The sequence below is a fragment of the Apteryx mantelli genome, chromosome Z, assembly GCF_036417845.1.
Source record: "Apteryx mantelli isolate bAptMan1 chromosome Z, bAptMan1.hap1, whole genome shotgun sequence".
NCBI lineage: Eukaryota > Metazoa > Chordata > Aves > Apterygiformes > Apterygidae > Apteryx > Apteryx mantelli.
Genome location: NC_090020.1, coordinates 87,829,170 through 87,846,114, shown reverse-complemented (window position 1 = coordinate 87,846,114; position 16,945 = coordinate 87,829,170). Strand labels below are relative to the sequence as shown.

Sequence of the window (16,945 nt, the reverse complement as noted above, 5' to 3'; positions counted from 1 at the left end):
CATCTCTAAGATCGCTAAGCAGATAGGTGACATCCTGTATGGAGCTATGCTTCTGTTTAACTTTGATCATGGAAGCTGCTTCATTAATGGAAACAGTCAGTCTAAAAGTCAAGCACACATACAAGTCTTTGCAGAACAGGTCTTTAAGTCAACTTCATTTCATACTTATATTCCACTGTAGGGTTTTTTATTATTATTTATATATGGGAAACGGATTACAAAGAAAAAAGTAATATTAAAGGAGTAATCTAGGGCAAGACATGTAAGCCCCAAATCAATGCCTAAAATAAAAATCAAACCAGCAAATCTTATAGGTCCTAAACAATAAATCAAGATCATATAGAATTTTGGTGTTTTTCAGCCTTTTTTTTTTTTTAAATAAACTTAGAGGAGTTCATTTCCAATGAGAAATTAGAATGTCACTGGCTGAAAATAATTTGAGACTTTTTAAATCATTATTATTGCTTTTGGTTTGGACTTATGAATCTCTTCAGTGACTTACAAACATTTAAAAACAAAACTAAGGCTCCTTCATGACATGGGCATTTCTGAACATGAGATTTGCATATATTTAGAAATGTTATCCTTAAGAGTCCTGCACATGTAGTGAGAGGTACATTTTGCCAGAATACACAATGAAACAAAATCTCCAGAGTTGTATTATAAATGATTTACTGACCTACGTAGAAAGAAAACCTGAAATAAATAATTAGGACATAATGTTTTTTCTCATGTTAAAAAAGTTTCTTTGTTAAAGACGGGTACTTCACGAAAAGTTGCCTCCTTCCAATTTAGGCTACTCCTTTAAATCTCTTTTGAAAAGCAGTAAGATCCAAAGCACATAATACCAGTATAAAAACTACTGTTGTCAAAGAAATAGCGGTGTCACAAATAATAGATTTCATAGGAGTCTGGCTTACCAGTACTGACAACTATGCCAGCACATGTCTACAAAAATTAATCTGTTCCCGTTTAATTAATAGGAGACAGATATTGACTCCAAAGGCAGAAAGAAAAAAACTTTACTAGTCACCATAAAAAAGGATTTTTTTTCCAAATAGAACACTGTTTAATAAAGACCTAAAATGAATTCTCAAACAGCTGAGCAATTTGAAAATATTGCTGATATTCTAAGAACTAGTGCATTTTTCTATTAGGATCTGTACACTTTTTTTTTCCCCTCAAAATATCTTGATCTAAATAATTTTTTGAGGTTGTATGCAAATACTCTCAAAAAACCCTGAATATTTTCAAGCAGAAATGAAACATGAAACATCTTGAGGTCACACATACTGAAGCAAGAAGTGTATTTTTATGCAGTTCACTTTTAATATTTCCTTTGTGATCACGATGGCCGGATGTGTTTGAACACAGCCTCCATCCAAGTATACGCCTCAGATGTCCTCACAACAGCAAGATGGTAAAATACAAAACATTAAAATAGAGAAGTTAAGCAAAGAAAATCTATCATCACTCAAATTCAGATTCAATATTAGCACTACAGGCAGCTTAAAAGATTAGTAGATAGCAGGGATGTATCTGCTACCTTGTGCGGAAGGCGTCGTCGGAGGGTCGTGATCTGCGGGGATTTTGAGCTATCACCCTGAGGAGAAACTTTGCGACCCGGTCCAAGCCTGAGATTGTGCTCAGACGCATAGAACTATTCACCTTGAAATGCCAAATATTTATCCTTAATTGACCAAACAACTATGGCCTGAACCACTGATTTATGACTTTCAACACTAAACAGACCTGGTTTGGGGTGTTAACTTTGTGCTCAGCACAGGCTTAAGGGCAAAAGCCCAACTAACCATAACTCCATTTAAAATGTGCTTACCACATTTATTTGGCTTCAGTACCATTGCCATCATTTATCTTTTGCCACCTATGAATTAATAAGCAGTAATACAGTACTGGAGAATCTGGAGTGTTCTTTGGTTACATAAGAAAATGACAAAACAGAACTTCTTACTCTAATAATAGAAATAGATGTTTTTTTCACAGTCCTTCCAAAGTAACCTTGACTCCAGCACTACAAAAGAAAACCTGGATGTGATGCCACAGAAAGGCCAAACACCATTCCAGCCCCAACTAAGGTTAACTCAGGTTCTGAAGTTGCGACAAGCAGTCTGCAAGATCCATCTCCCCTGGCAGTAACTCGGACTGACACAAATGAAATAAGGCTATTTGTTAAGGTCACAGCTTTGCTACTTTGACAAGTATAGTAAAATGTTTATTTGTAACCAATTACAGTAGAACATGAACAATCTACTGTGAAATCCTAAAATTCAGCACTTTTGCTTACCATTTTGGGCTTAACGTGGCATTAACGTCCAGTTCTCTCATTCCAACACATACCAAAATAAAACACAGTGAGTTTATGAAAATCATCACCTTCCTGCATTTAAAGTCAAAGTGCCAGAAAAAAGAGGGTTAGAAGAAAAAAAATAGTGGAGGTGGAAAACAAAGCTATACAAGAACTATGAGTATGAAGGGAAATGAGCTATGCAGGTTCCATGAGAGCTATACACTTATATCTGTAAATAAGACTAACATTAATTATCCCAGGTTCACTGCTTTTTTCCCCCTAAGAAGTAGGTGAGGGTTCAGCCAAGGAAACCTATCAGCGAGTGGTCCCAGTCCTTTTAATAAGACCATTAACACAAGTGAAATTATTTTGCAGTATTTGAGGATTCGTTATCATTATTTTTATGGTAGATAGTACAGAAAGGGAACAATTTTGTAGGGAACATCTTTCAACTGCTAGGGCTCTTTTACTGTTATTTTAAAGGAAACATTCTACCTTTACAACAAGAGCTTAAAAAGAAGAGAGTAACAGCTACTTATTGCTTAGACTCTGTGAAATCACAAAACTGTATGCAATTGCCATTTCAAGAGCAATCTGGTGGGCACTAAGAAGAATGGTAATCTCCAAATAACACCTACTATATTTTCTATTATTTGTCTGGAAAATAAAAAAAATTATCTTTTTCCTCCTTTCTCCCCAAATAAAGCCACCAATTTTATCCAACTTTCCTGTCTCCTTCCCCCCCAAATAATGATAGTTTTACAACAAAAAGCCAATGTGAAGCACTAAGACAAGAGAAATCAAAGAAAGTATTTCTCTTACAAGCTGAGAGGTAACATATCAGGAAAAAATATTAAACTGTTTATTAATAAAATGCCTATCCAGAGTCTTTCTTCGGCAAGCACTATCCTCATAGCAATGCTTACGCTGACTGATGATGGGACAAAATGACAGCTTGGCAGGAAAGCAGGATGTATTGCTCTCACTAAAGCAACCGCTCAGTTAAACTGCTTCCGCAATGGGCATTTTGGTATAGCTATAACACTGCAGCAGGTAACATAACATAAAAAACAGCAGCACAAATGTGAAAACTGATTCCTGACATATGAAAAGGATGAAGGAAAAAATGTAATTCATTTTTCAAAGGATATTGCAACAAAGGAGTTTCAGAACATTTAAAACTGTATTTATTAACAAGGCTTCTTTTAAAATGAAACAACATGAAAGTTGCTTCTTTTCCTCCAGCGCTTTGCAGCAACCTGGTGTTTTTTCTTTTTTTTCTTTTTAATCTGGAAATCTACGGCCTAATAAGGAGATATTAAGGCTTTGTGGACACCTCAACTCTTAAGAGACAGGAGGCATCCAATAAGAGATACAGACACGCTGCTAGTTAGTAGGCAATGCAGACTTTTTTCTGTACGCTCATAAACCTTCCTCCCTCAAACAGCAGGATCTGCGCGTCCATGCTTATCTTGCTACCTGCTTGCTGCTACGTTTTGACATTCTACGAAGCTCTCAGCTCCTTTCCCATCGTAAGCCACCAGAGCAAAGAGTATCTGAAAGGACATGCAGAGAGAGCAAAACCAGCAGCAACAGCTCAGAAGCACCACGAAGCGGCAGGAGGAAAGGGCCAAAGCTGTTTCTACACACCTGGTTAGTCTACCTATCCACACGGGGGGGTCACCGACAACACCCCCCCAAAAAAAAGCTACTACAGCACTTTTTATCTTTGTGCTTCTCTGTTCAGTTTTGCTCATTTTGTCCTTACCTCATCCTCCCAGCCTGTTCTCACTGCATTTATCTGTCCCATCCACTTGCCCTGTCCTGCAAACTCTCTGCTTACAGACTGCCTTCTTAATCACTTGTTCTTACAGTGCTGAGCACGACAGGGCTTTCACAGGGACAACTGGATCTTATCGTAACACAAATGAAAATTACGGACCTATTATGAAAAAAAAACAAACAAACTAACACACACCAGGACAGGAGTTAGCTAGAAAAAACAATTCCTGAGTATTAAGCAACTCGGGTGTTGGTGCAGAATGTATTCATGGTCAGTCATCAGAAACCGTTTAAAACTGCAGTGAGATCTAAGGATGGAATATATTGTACTAACTTCTTTCTGACACAAAGCTTAAATAAACTGTCTTTCTGTAGGTGTATCCATAGAATTTCACAAACAGCAATTTGCTCACACGGCATTTCACTGAGAATCTGGGCTATTTCGGCCTAGAGCTGCTGGCCAACTAGTGAAGCAGGAGCTGAGGCAGAGGTACATAACGCACGGCCAGGATAATCAGGATTATTTCCACATTCAAATGTGTCTTTACACACATTCCTATCGGAGGTGGTGGGCACAATGTGCCTGCTTCAAGGCTCCACAGTAAGCCTAAAGTTTAGTAAAGACATCCTACAGGAAACCGTCTGCACTTCTGCTACCAATGGGCTTCCTCCTAAACTGCAGGAACCCTCTCCTGCTCCCTGCTGTGACATTTCCAAGGATATTCCCGGGACATTCCTCTCCTGACTGGTCTGAGCACGCTGGCAGGCTTTCAGCTGCCCACACAGCGAGAAGCTGCAACATCCAGCTCAACCGAATGCTTTGAAATACACTGGAATCCCGTTTAATTGGCACGCCCCAGTGGAAATCCACCTATACCATTTAATCAATGATCTCAACTCTTACAGGATTATAAAATACATTGCACACTGACTAATATTCATTTTTATTGAAAGACATGTTTCTTTCAGATTAGGCAAGATACAAATGATTTTAAAATTCTTTATTAAAGTAAGTTTAACTCATAAGCAATCATAAGTGGAAAAGAAAGCCAAAACAAATAAACAAATGGTCACACAGCAAGAAACGCATGCTAGTGAACACCACTTTTCACTTCTGTTTAAGAAGGACCTGAAGAAAACAGCATGCATATCCTTTAAAGAGAGCCAGTGTGCCATTTATTCATTGCCTGGAGTCCCTGTCGCTACAAGAGAAATGCCTAGCTTATTTATGGTGATACGTAAAAATAATAAAAACTGAAGTCAAATCAAGAATGAATCACTTAAAAAACTATCATTCAGATTAAATAGGTGTGCTGTTAATGAGGGTGCCAATTAAGTGGATTCCATTGTATATTTAAATTCCAAAGCATAGAACAAATCATTAAAAATTCTTAGTAAAGACCATTATTAATTTCAATACCATAAAGTTCAGCTGTAAGAGCTGATGTTCAGTCTTAATTAAAAATATGCATCAGTGTAAATTTTAGACTTTAGGGCCTAAAAAAATTCTAAGAAAACTCTAATTTAAAAAATATTGACATTCACTATGTAAGTGCTTGCAAGACTTTTTGTGGTTTTAGTTTATATTTTTAATCGTGGAGGTTCAGACAATTAACATCTATACGAAAGTAAAAACATCCGAAGTCCCCTAGGCTTATAGATGAAACATTGGAATTTAAACGTATGATACTCTACTTGTCCACTTGTGTCTGCAGCCTGCTGGAAATGTGTAGCAAGAGATGTCTCATCTTGGAAAACTTCATTACACTCCAAACACTTTAGACTATGTCTACAAAGTTTTGAAGGATCTTCGTCTAGCGGCATAGCTGGAATGATAGGTGTACTTGCTGGGGCCGATATTACTGTCCCAGTTATGCCAGACTGTATCTTTGCAACAGTATGTGTGCCAACTCCCACGGGGCTTTGAAGCAGAGAGGATGCAGCAGTATTGCTTGAAGGAGACGCTATCATTTGATCTGCTGGGACTGGTTTTAAAATCAAGTGGGAACACTGCATTACAACTCCTTTTTCCTTGTGTCCACGAGCATGGGAAAGGAGACTGCACTTATTGTAGAAAACTAAATTCTTCGTACAATGATTACACGTCACTTCAATTCGTACGCTCCTCCTGTCATAATGCTGGGTCAGGCTCTTCTCGAGAGCAAATGAGTCGCCGCACTCCAAACACTTGTAACCTCGCGTTGGCAACGTTATGCCAGCATTGGCAGGGGGACTGAGGTTCGGGATGTAAACCGGGACAGGATTGACACTACTCAGCACCTTGTTGAAGGCTTCCACTACAGAACTCTGTAGAGATGATACCACTTGGACTCGAGACACTTTTTTAGAAGGCTGAGTGGCTGCTGCAGAAATTATTGCCTGCTTTATTTGTTGCTGAGGTTTTGTTAGCACTTGGCGGAGTTCGGAGGTGGTTTGAGCACCTTGAGGCAGAAGATTAAGGTTGGCAAGATGGACTGTCTTTGGCACAAGTTTAGCACTGGCAAGGCTTGACGCTGGCACTACAACAGTCTGCTGCTGTATAGCATTGGCAGCTTTTATAATGGCGCTACTGGCACTCTGCACTGAAGCAGCAGATATTACAGTGGCTTTCACTGTAGTATTGTTAGCAAGCTTCAAATTAATAACTTGTGATCCTGCTGTTTTAACTGCTGAAACTGGGAGAAAGGCAGTAGCCACAGGTTTGATAGTGACCTGTTTTGGTGCAAGTTCTGCAGATGCAACTGCATTGGTGACAACTGCGGACTGGAGAGGAGCTCTAGGAGGGGAGGAAAGAACAGCAGCAGAAGTTGGTGAGGACAGGAGAGATGTCATGGAAGTCACCATAGAAGCAGTCTGCTCCAGCTTTTTACCAGAGTCCAAATCAACTTCTGGCAACACTCTAGTAACAGTCCTCTTGATCTCCCCAGAAGAAGTCTTGATGGTTTTTATACGAACTTTAGGAATTGCTGGTGTTGACCCTGCAGGAGAAGATGGAGACCCTTTGCTACTGTTTTCACTTGATACACTCCTGGGACTATCAGGTTGTTTGATAGATGGTTTTTTAGCACCATCAATGAGACTCTGAGATTCAGGTGATTTTTCAATAGCCCGGGGACTTTCATTCATGTCTTTTGGTAACGGAGAAGATTCTCCAGAATTAGACAGCAAATCCTTACTGGTATCTGTAGCTGCCTTTTTAGCACTCAGTGCTGCAATTGCAGCAATGCATGAAGAAAGCTTTGCTGATGACTTTGCTTTGGACTGTGAAATGCTAGCAAGATTTGTTTCACTTTTTTCAACACTCAGTTTTCCATCAAGTACCCTGTTTTCAAGTAGCTTCTCAGAACTGTCTTTCAGCAATTTGTCCTCTACCTTTCGAGGTTTAAAAGGCTCATAGACACTTAAATTCACAGAGTTTGTCTCTGTCTCTCGTTTACCAACTTTATTTTTATCTATATTACTTGAAACTGGGATTCCAGATTTAATCAAGTTCTCTCCACCAAGTGTTTTTAGTTTCTCATATTCCTGCTGAGATACAGAACCTGTCAAGATATTTGCTCTGAAATTTCCACGCACCTCTTCTTTATCTGGAGGGTCATCTACCTCAATTTTTTCATCATCATCAAATTCTTCAGCACTTGAGATTGGACTAAACTGGTTGAAAGCTGAGTCTTTCAGGGTAGTCTCAGAAGCTGACCCATCGTCTTTAAGACACTTCCCTTCATCTTTACCGTAGCTATCAAGAGCTGATGATGTTAGAAAACCATTATGCAAGCCATTGCCTGTGGAATGGTGGCCATCCTTGTCCACTCCTTCAGAAGAATCAATAGTACGTACATTTTTCACAATGACACTCACACCAACATCAGATGATGATGGCGCATGAGAATCTTCATCTGCATGAGCATTTTGTTTTATGTGGCTTTCATGATCATCATGTCCAGACTCAATAGCTGCTTTTGGATCTACCATGTCTGGTATGTCAAAGGCTGCAAGAAGGTCATCAAAGTCTGGGGTCTTCATATCCCCCATGGTCATGTATTTGATTGTAAGCAAATCTGTAAAATAAGCAGAAAGTCATCATCTCAGTATTTAAAGCTTTAATACCATACTTTTATACAACATAAACTTATAAAACATAAACTTATGCAAATAGGTGTTAGTGCACTCTTCAATTCTGAAGTAACATTTTCAGAAACATACACTACAGAATAGCAGTTCAAATGCAAGTGTACAGTCAAATTACTACAGCAAGAGCTATAGTATCCACCAGCTTTCAGAGGCTGTATCTACACTATTCCTGACAGATGTCTCACCTGCTTTTGAAGACCTCCCATAATAGACTCTACAACCTCCAATGTAATTTATTCCAGTCCTTCACAATTTTCATCACTGTGTGTTTCTTGTTGCATAGTTTGAATCTTTCCTGATGCTGTCTGAATGAGCTACATGTTGTTCTCACCTGTCCTCTTTGCAACAGCACTTTAAGCCAAGACCATTATGTCCCTTCAGTCTTCTCTTTTTTAGGTTAAACAACACCAAGCCCTTAGGTTTTTCCTCACAGATAACATTTTCCGCATCTTATTCTTTTCGCCTTCCACTGGCCTCTATCATTTGCTCCCCCCCCCCCCCGCAATTCCAAACCCAAACAGATAACTCAAACCTTACCAATGCCGTGTGAAAAGGAAAACTAACTGTGAGCATACTTTTAGTTTATAAATTCCACTATGATATTTGCCTTTTCCACAGACACTTCAATAACATGCAAAGGTGTGCTGGTGAATCCAGGTGAAACACTTGCAGAGATCTAAAAAAGAATCAGTTAGAGACAGCCCAGACAGACAATTTTCAATTCTCTTTCATAAACCTGCACAGGTATGATTTGTATTGTTGTGACAGAGCTGATTTTAACATATTTTGACTGTTCAGAATTTTTAAGGCCTTCAGTGTTCAATGTGAAAAGGTATTTAACCAATTAAATTTTCTTGTTAGAAAATGCCCATTTAGGGAACATGCTGTCTGCCTTCCTGCTTTGGAATCAGTACTGAAGGACTGAAAAACATTCCTATTATATAGCTCAACGTTTTGTCTCCAGTATCACTTAACACAGGACGGGCCATCGGAGAACCCCTGTGACTATCTGTGACAGTGCTCTCCAAGCTCCAAAATTTAGTTCAAATAATTGAGAAGCTACTACAACATACTCCATGGCAAAAGGTCTGTTGGAACCTACTTGTCAATGGAAATACATCCTACGACTTCAGTAGCTCACTTCCTCCTCCTCTTACCACATCATTTTGAGCTCTGGAGAGAAATTACTTGCTGACTGTTCAATTGAGCTGTAGCAACGCCACGAAAAACTAATCAAAACGCATACAGGTATGTTTAAATATGTATTTTATGCAAATTATCATCAACATGGACAACATTAGCTGTTCCACAGAAAGATGCAGTACATTACAATGGCATAATCCCTTCACTTGAGAAAAATCTGAAAAACTTACGTATGCATCAACACTGGCTACCTGGAAGCAATTACGGATTCTAACAAATTTCAGACAACTGAGGAAAAGTTCTCAAGGATGGGACAAGGATGTAGGAATACACAATGACATTTCATATAACAGCTTCTATGGCACAGGTTTGAAAATTGTTTACATGATCCACATAATGGTTGTGCTGCTTTGTTTAACATATTAATTCATTCTCATCACAGTATGTCTGCTAACATTCAAAAATACTTAAGACACACCAAGTCCTTCTGCAGAGCTGAACTCACAGTGTTAGTCTTGGAAAATATGAATACACCATTGCAACTGATGAATTTCCTCTCTTTAATTAACTCATAATTCCTTTACTCAATAGACAACATATAGTAAATGCTCATTATCAAGACTTCATTACTTTTGTAAAGCATATGATGTGCTGTAGAATATAAATCAATTACATCCATACTTATCAGACGTAAGACTGTTTTGGAATGCTGATAATTCTGGTTTTATTGTGTATTTGGTTAATTATAAACTTTAAAAATTCATTTATTCAAAATAAAGCTTCTGGCTCTTGTGCATTTAAAACTGGTGATCGGGATAAAACGAACATAAAGATTTAAGGAGAGCGACTAGACAAGTAACCAATACAGCTCAATTCTTTCTAGTGTAATTAGAACACAACCCATTGTGTTCAGCACATAAAAGGGCAGCTGCCACCTTCTTATACCAAAGCACGATGATTAGCACACATATCCACAATGCTGGAGACCTGGATTTTATTCTATCCTCTGCCTGAAGGATTTCAGGTTTCTGAGAGAGGACCATAATTACAAAGGCAATTTTCTAACAAATATGACATGTCACTGAAACAAAGGCAACAGTCAATATGGATGTGGTTTAGACATGCTAGGATTATTAATTCACTTCTGGACCATGTTAACAGTAAGACCAAAATACTACAGGAAGTTCAAAGAACATAAAAAACAAGAGCTCTGTGAACACAATAAACCTACCACAAACAAGAATCAAGACCTCACAAGATATGCAGAAATGGCCAGGATCAACAGGAATGCATAGCTGAAGATTTTTTCATTTTGCTCTTGACCATGCCTGCCAATTCAGTTAACATAAAATTAATGTTCCGGACAGAATTTTTCTGCATAAGGTTATATGCCTATATCCTCATATAAAACTCATTTTGATAATGATATAAAGGCTCATTTTTTGATTAAACTTTAACTTTTTAGCTTTGCAGTCACCCATCACAGTATTTAAAAATCTCCGGCTATCAAAAACGGAGGACACTGTATTTATAAGTTCACAACAACACTGAAAAAGGAACCTTCCAATATTGCTGGTATGTCCCAAGATCTTCAGATAAACTATGCTTTAAAAATGCATGCTATCAATTACTCATACAGGTTACTGGTAAGAGATAGAGAATAATTCATCAGGCCAGTAAATTTCTTTGGAAGTGTTTTGTTTTGGCAGCAAGCTCCATGCTGTAAAGGTCCGAACTCACCATTCCTTCCCAACTGAGTTCACAGGATACAGGCAGGGAAAGAACAGTAAGTGCAAGGTTACGATGATTTATTTTTTGATGACTCTAGTTGGCAGGAATGATGGTTGTCGATTCTCAGTTCACCCAGATGAGTGGCATTTAATACTGTAGCCAATGAAGGATGTCAGTGGAAGGCAACACACTACCTGATGGTTCATTTCACTTACTGCCTCATGAAAGAGCCCAGAGGGTAGTTTTAAGAAACTATTTGTTTGATCCAAGAGCTCTTTTACCACAAATATCCATTTCCTCTCTCCACACAGCATGTATGAGGCCATGAGGGTTAAAATGGAATCCTACGAAGCAGTGACTGCAGGACGTTCTCGTGTCCCATTTCAAATCTCCCTCTCACATACATTATCCCTGACCAGTAAAACAGATGCGCTAATGTTTAGATAAAACTCAGGAATTTGGTAAGAGTGAACAGATACTTATCCAGGCAATATCAAAGTAAAGAGAAACAAAACAAAAAATCAGGAAGACTATGCATCTTCCCAGTTCAGATATCAGGCTAAATTTACGCTGTTCAAATAGCAGCAATAGCTAGAAGTTTCCATCTTGCTACATTAAAACTACTGGGTTTTTCTTTCACTTGAAACTACCCTCTCTACCATTTCAGGAAAAAAAATAATCAACAGACTGAATTCTAAAATGAGGATAAATCAAAATCACATGGAAACAACCTAAACCAGTATGCAGCTACTCATTCACTACAAATTTCTTATGTAAAGTATAAAACACCACTGCACAGTGATACAGTCTGGCTATCAGTTTAGTTAGGTGTTTTTCTTCAAACGGTCAATGATTTAGAAAATATTTGTATTAGAAAAGATAAACCTCACTTAACTTTATGCATCTATCATGGCTATCTGCATCTACATTCACCACAAGTTCTCTTTACAGAAGTGTGAAAGAAGCAGGCATTCATGTGGCCTATTTCAGAAATCTACTTCAGGATATGGTGAATTGCACATTATAACTGCCTATTTCTCCTCCTTTCTTACAAAATCAAGTCTTGTAAAAAGCATCTAGCTCAGAGGAAGATGGTTATCTATAGCCTTGGCAACATAACTTGGAATTTAGTATCACTTAGAAATGCTGAAAGCCCACTTGATATAAAGGAAGAAAAAAAGGACAAGTGTTCTGTCAAAAAAATGTTTCTGAAGCCACCATGATGATAGTCCCTGTTTCATTTGATTTACTAAAGCCCAGATGATGAAATCCACCTTTTTCACGTTTGACTGAAATGCTGCATTTGAACTTATTATTGGTAAAGCTAGAAGTATTTTCCCATGAATGTGATTAATCACTGAATGATTGTGAATGTTATCCACCGAATGGTGTATTTTCAGGCCCAGACACCAGATTATTTCTTAACAGATAAATAATTTCAAAAGTTCACCTGGCATCCTGCTCCCTTAGCTCCCTTGAGAACGAGATGCAACTATGTGAATCTGAGCTCCTATAATTCCGTCTTTGATGCAGTAAGTAATACATTTACAGACTCAGTTCAAAAAGCTTTCACAACGTGAACAGCAGAACAGAGAGGAAAAGTACACGGAAAAGACAAAAAGGAAGTCTACATTGGCATAAATTTTTATCTATTTACACTTTTACATTTAGTCATGAAGCTTTCATGAAGCTCCAACAGAACATACAGGTTTGATACAGAAGTTATTGAGTGAGATTATTTGGCTCAAGTTTTGCAGAAAGTCAGACTAGCTAAACATAAAGGTCCCTTCTGGCCTTAAAAGCTATTAAGTTATTCCCTCTAAGACAAAAAGAGATAGATCAGCATTTCTGAGATGCAAAGATCTTTATATAATCCATGATTTAAAAACTGTAATAATCACTTGCCTTACACCAGCAAGGCTATTAGCAGAAAGTAAAAAGAAGACGCTGAAACTCTTTACAGAATGTCTTCTCTTAGTTGCCTGTAAAGCATGATGGGGGGAAAAACACCTTCCACACTGATGTCACAGAAGAGTAAGTTGGCCTAAACGTACAGTCGTAACGCTCTGTTATTGGGACACAAACCAGTTCATTTAAAACTGGCTCAGATATCTCTGTATCGCAGTGCAGTCAGCAACTGCAGTTCAGACCTAAGCCAGGGCGGCACGGCACCGGTTACACCGGTTACACTGATCCTGAGCAGAACTACCCATGGGGAACACCGGCAAAGGAGAGCACTGCCACGCGAAGGTGGGCCCCTTCGCAAGGAACCTATCCTCAGCACAGCTCCGGAAAGGCACAGCCCTGCTGCTTGCGTCCTCCTGCTTTTCAGCCTTGTAAAGACACTATAGTAAGAGCTCTGCCCAGACACAGTGACAAACTCCTAAAAGGATAATATTTAAAAGGTAAGAAAAGTCATTTTGCTGGTTTGAAAAAGGGGAAGAAAGGGTTGCAAGTAAAATATTAAGCTACAGAGAACACCAGAGATCAAAACATTACCGGCTTTGGAGACACAGTCTAGCAAAACAGCCAAGGATGCAGGATTATCTAGAACTAACAGCCTGATTTTTATCCCTCATTTCCATGTGGATGCACACCTTATCATACATAGAATGTGAAATAGGGAAATATACTGAATGCACCACAAGGAAAATAACCTTAAAGATAAGTGTCTAAAATGTCCCTTTTCTGCCCCAGCTATGTTTTATTTACAACACAGATAATCAGAACCCCTGGTAACATAACCCATGCACCGGAACAATTCAGTGTTAAAGCTGCTACCTAGATTAGGGAAAAATATAGTGGATATTTCAGTAACAGCTCACTTTGAATTACAGCTTCAATACTATACTTTTAAATTACCGAGCAGAGACTGTCTGCTGAGTTACAAGGTATTAGTTAACATCCTTGGGAATTTAAATGTTTACAAACAGTAAGAAGAATCACACACATAATATGAAAGTTACACAGGAAATTCTTTTAAAAATTAAATGGAAAAGATTCTAGAGACCAATACATATCAAATCCATATAAAACCGCACAAAAAAACCCTTAACTGACAGAGTTTTTCACCATTCAATATGCTAATTGCACTTTGACTTTAAGTCTGCCAACAGGAGTCTTTCTACAGTTATTATACACATTCTAGAAGAACTATAAAATACTCCTAGTCTAACACTTCCTCCAGTCATATATATTGGTGTTTAACACTTATCAACAGCAATGAATTAAGTAAAGGCCACTTATATAGTACTTTATCTAAATGTTTAGGGCTGAAACTCTGCACAACAGAGAAGATACATTTGTCCCTTACCAAGTAACTCAATTAATGCTAATTCCAAAGTAGAAAAATTGCTTAAAAGAATCCAGAAATCTGCGGCTTTGAGGTAAGATCATAAATTTCTCCATAGAGTGTGCACTGCATAAGGTTGCCACTGTCTTTCAAGCCGTACATAGAACAACTCCCATGCTCCAGCAGAGCGTGAGAACGGAACAGTTTCGTTTACGTGGGGCACCCAGGAATATTACTGCCCTTATGAAGAACCTCTCCCATGCTTCAAACTTCTAAAATAATCCAAGTCAAACAAAAAGGGACAAAGAAGTGGCCAGTCTTGTCGAACAAGCAAACGAAGTTGCAGCCTGGACATTTTATTCAACCCTTCTTCTCTTTTCTAGACTATCGCTTTTAGATTCAGTGTATAAACTGTGTTTCCACCACATCTGCCAGGACTCAGAAGCCACACTCCTCCCTTTTTTCTCCAGACACCATTCAATAACCCTTTGCCTTAAGATAAACTCCACCTTTCATCCAAGATTAAAATCAACCGGAGCCTTGGCTCCCAGACATGGTACTAGCCTATTCCTTCTGCGGGCCAACATGAGGCCTGTAAATGCTTCAGAAAAGGAAATGAGGCAACTTCCTGGTTCACCAGCAAATTGTGAATTTCCAGAAACTGGAGCTTGAGAACTGCTTTTAGAACCACTGAAAGCAAAGCTCGTTGCTTCCAGAGAGACACAGAAAGCTGTGAAAAACCTAGTATCAGAGAACTGCCATTAAAATTACCCATTTTATTGGTAATGGCTTTTAAGTGCACTTAACCAGGGAAGATTATCTTCAGATTTATTCTGAGATAGTTTGCAACGTGTGTAACCAGGGATACATTCCTCCGAATAAACAAACAAACAAACAAAAAACTTTTATGAAACAAGCAGCAAAAATTCCACCTCCTCAAACATCTTTTTCTGAAATACAATTTTTTTATTTTTAGTTAAGAAACTAAAGACTGCTGCTATTTCTACCTCAAAGAAACCAAACTCACCTCAGAATGGGGGATTGCTAACTTGAAGCATGTGTTATGAAGCACAGTCTAGATTAGACCATAAATTAAACATCTCTAATTTGGGGGGTATTGATATGGAGAGTCAGCTCTTAGATTTACTGAATCCACCTATCCAAGTGTTATTTCATTTTCAGACAACACAGTCTCACTTTATAAGACACCTCTTACTTCCTGTGGACTAGCTCCATTTCCTTTTTCTCTGCCTGGCGGTCTACTGATGTTTACTGGAAAAATGTCCTGGAAACAGCTATCACTTTTGTGTTAAAATTTACATCTTTCAGGCTGCTTGAAGTACTTAAGAAAAGTTGAAAAAAAAATCAGTTTCTTTAAAAATTCAGATGTTGTTTTGCTTACTAATTACTCAATGACAGTAGGAAAAAAAGAAAAAGAAAAGAAAAATCCCTGGATATGACCAAAAGAAACTACACAGCTAGAGAACCAAGCAAAGTGAAGAACAACGCTTCTGGGTGATAAGCCTTCTGCTAAGTCTACCAGTGAGTCTTACAAACTCAGCGTAGTGGATTCTGAAACATCTATGGATATAATGCATGATTTCTATTCATCTCTTTGGGGAGAGAGTTCATCCCTACATGCATATCAGTATCTTACTGAAATGTAAGGTCTGAATTAAATTCTGGAAGAGAAATTAAGATTGCTCTGTTTTTCTGTTCAATGTATGTGACCGTGACTTTCTACATTTTTCTTTCTTTGGAAATGCATCTCCTGAAATGAGTGCTTCCTATAAAGGGCATGGAGAGGATGACCCAGGTTCAGCCAAAGGAAGATACTGCTTTATTGTTCCACTGCCTTATTTTCCCAGTTGTCCTTTTTACTCCAGTTCATCTGCTAACGCATTCCAGTGAATCGTTCACTTGGATAATTAAGTCAAAACAGGAACCATCCCAGAGAACTCTCTAGCGACACTGGAAGAAGCAAGCAGGACAAGAATTTTCTGCTACACGAAAAATAGTTAATCTCTTTTAAACCTTCTGGGGCCTTCATACCCTGGCTATTAGATGGAAAGCCTAAGGATGTGTTCAAAAGTTTTAAAAGGCTGACCTTCAGAAAGATGGGAGAAAGTCTGCAAAATGGAGCGTATCTGAGAGCTTCTACCCTATCAGAGATTCCAGAGACCATTTTGAAATACTGCCTTCTTACATCAACTGTTTGCTTAGATGGGAGGGAGGCTCAAATACGTACTGACGTTAAGTAGCAACTGAAGAAACATCAGGGCTTAGAAGCAAATAGCTGCTTCTGAACAATTAATGAAGACTGTTTTGTTTTAGTATAGGCAATTTTTGTCACTCCTCCTCAGGCCCTGTATCTGTGCTGGTTCCCGGTGGAAGGACTCTAGCCATATGAGAAAAAAAACAAACAAACTGACCCTTTCATAGACTATCAAGGGGAAAGAAAAAACCCACAGAAGAAAACATTTTTCCTATCTTTTCAAATACGATTCATCTTGTAGCTTGCGCTTTAGGACTGCTGCAGATGGGGCACATTATTCTCC

General features: G+C 38.5%; 1 protein-coding gene across 1 annotated transcript in view; it reads right to left on the bottom strand.

Annotated features, from left to right (window-relative positions):
• The window catches only part of ZNF532 (zinc finger protein 532), a 54,156-nt gene that overhangs the window by 29,687 nt on the left and 7,524 nt on the right, over positions 1–16,945 (bottom strand). The window contains exon 3 of the mRNA XM_067315897.1: positions 5,786–8,148. Within this exon, the coding sequence (XP_067171998.1) occupies positions 5,786–8,128 (2,343 nt within the window). The 5' untranslated portion in view covers positions 8,129–8,148. The remainder of the gene's footprint in view (positions 1–5,785; positions 8,149–16,945) is intronic.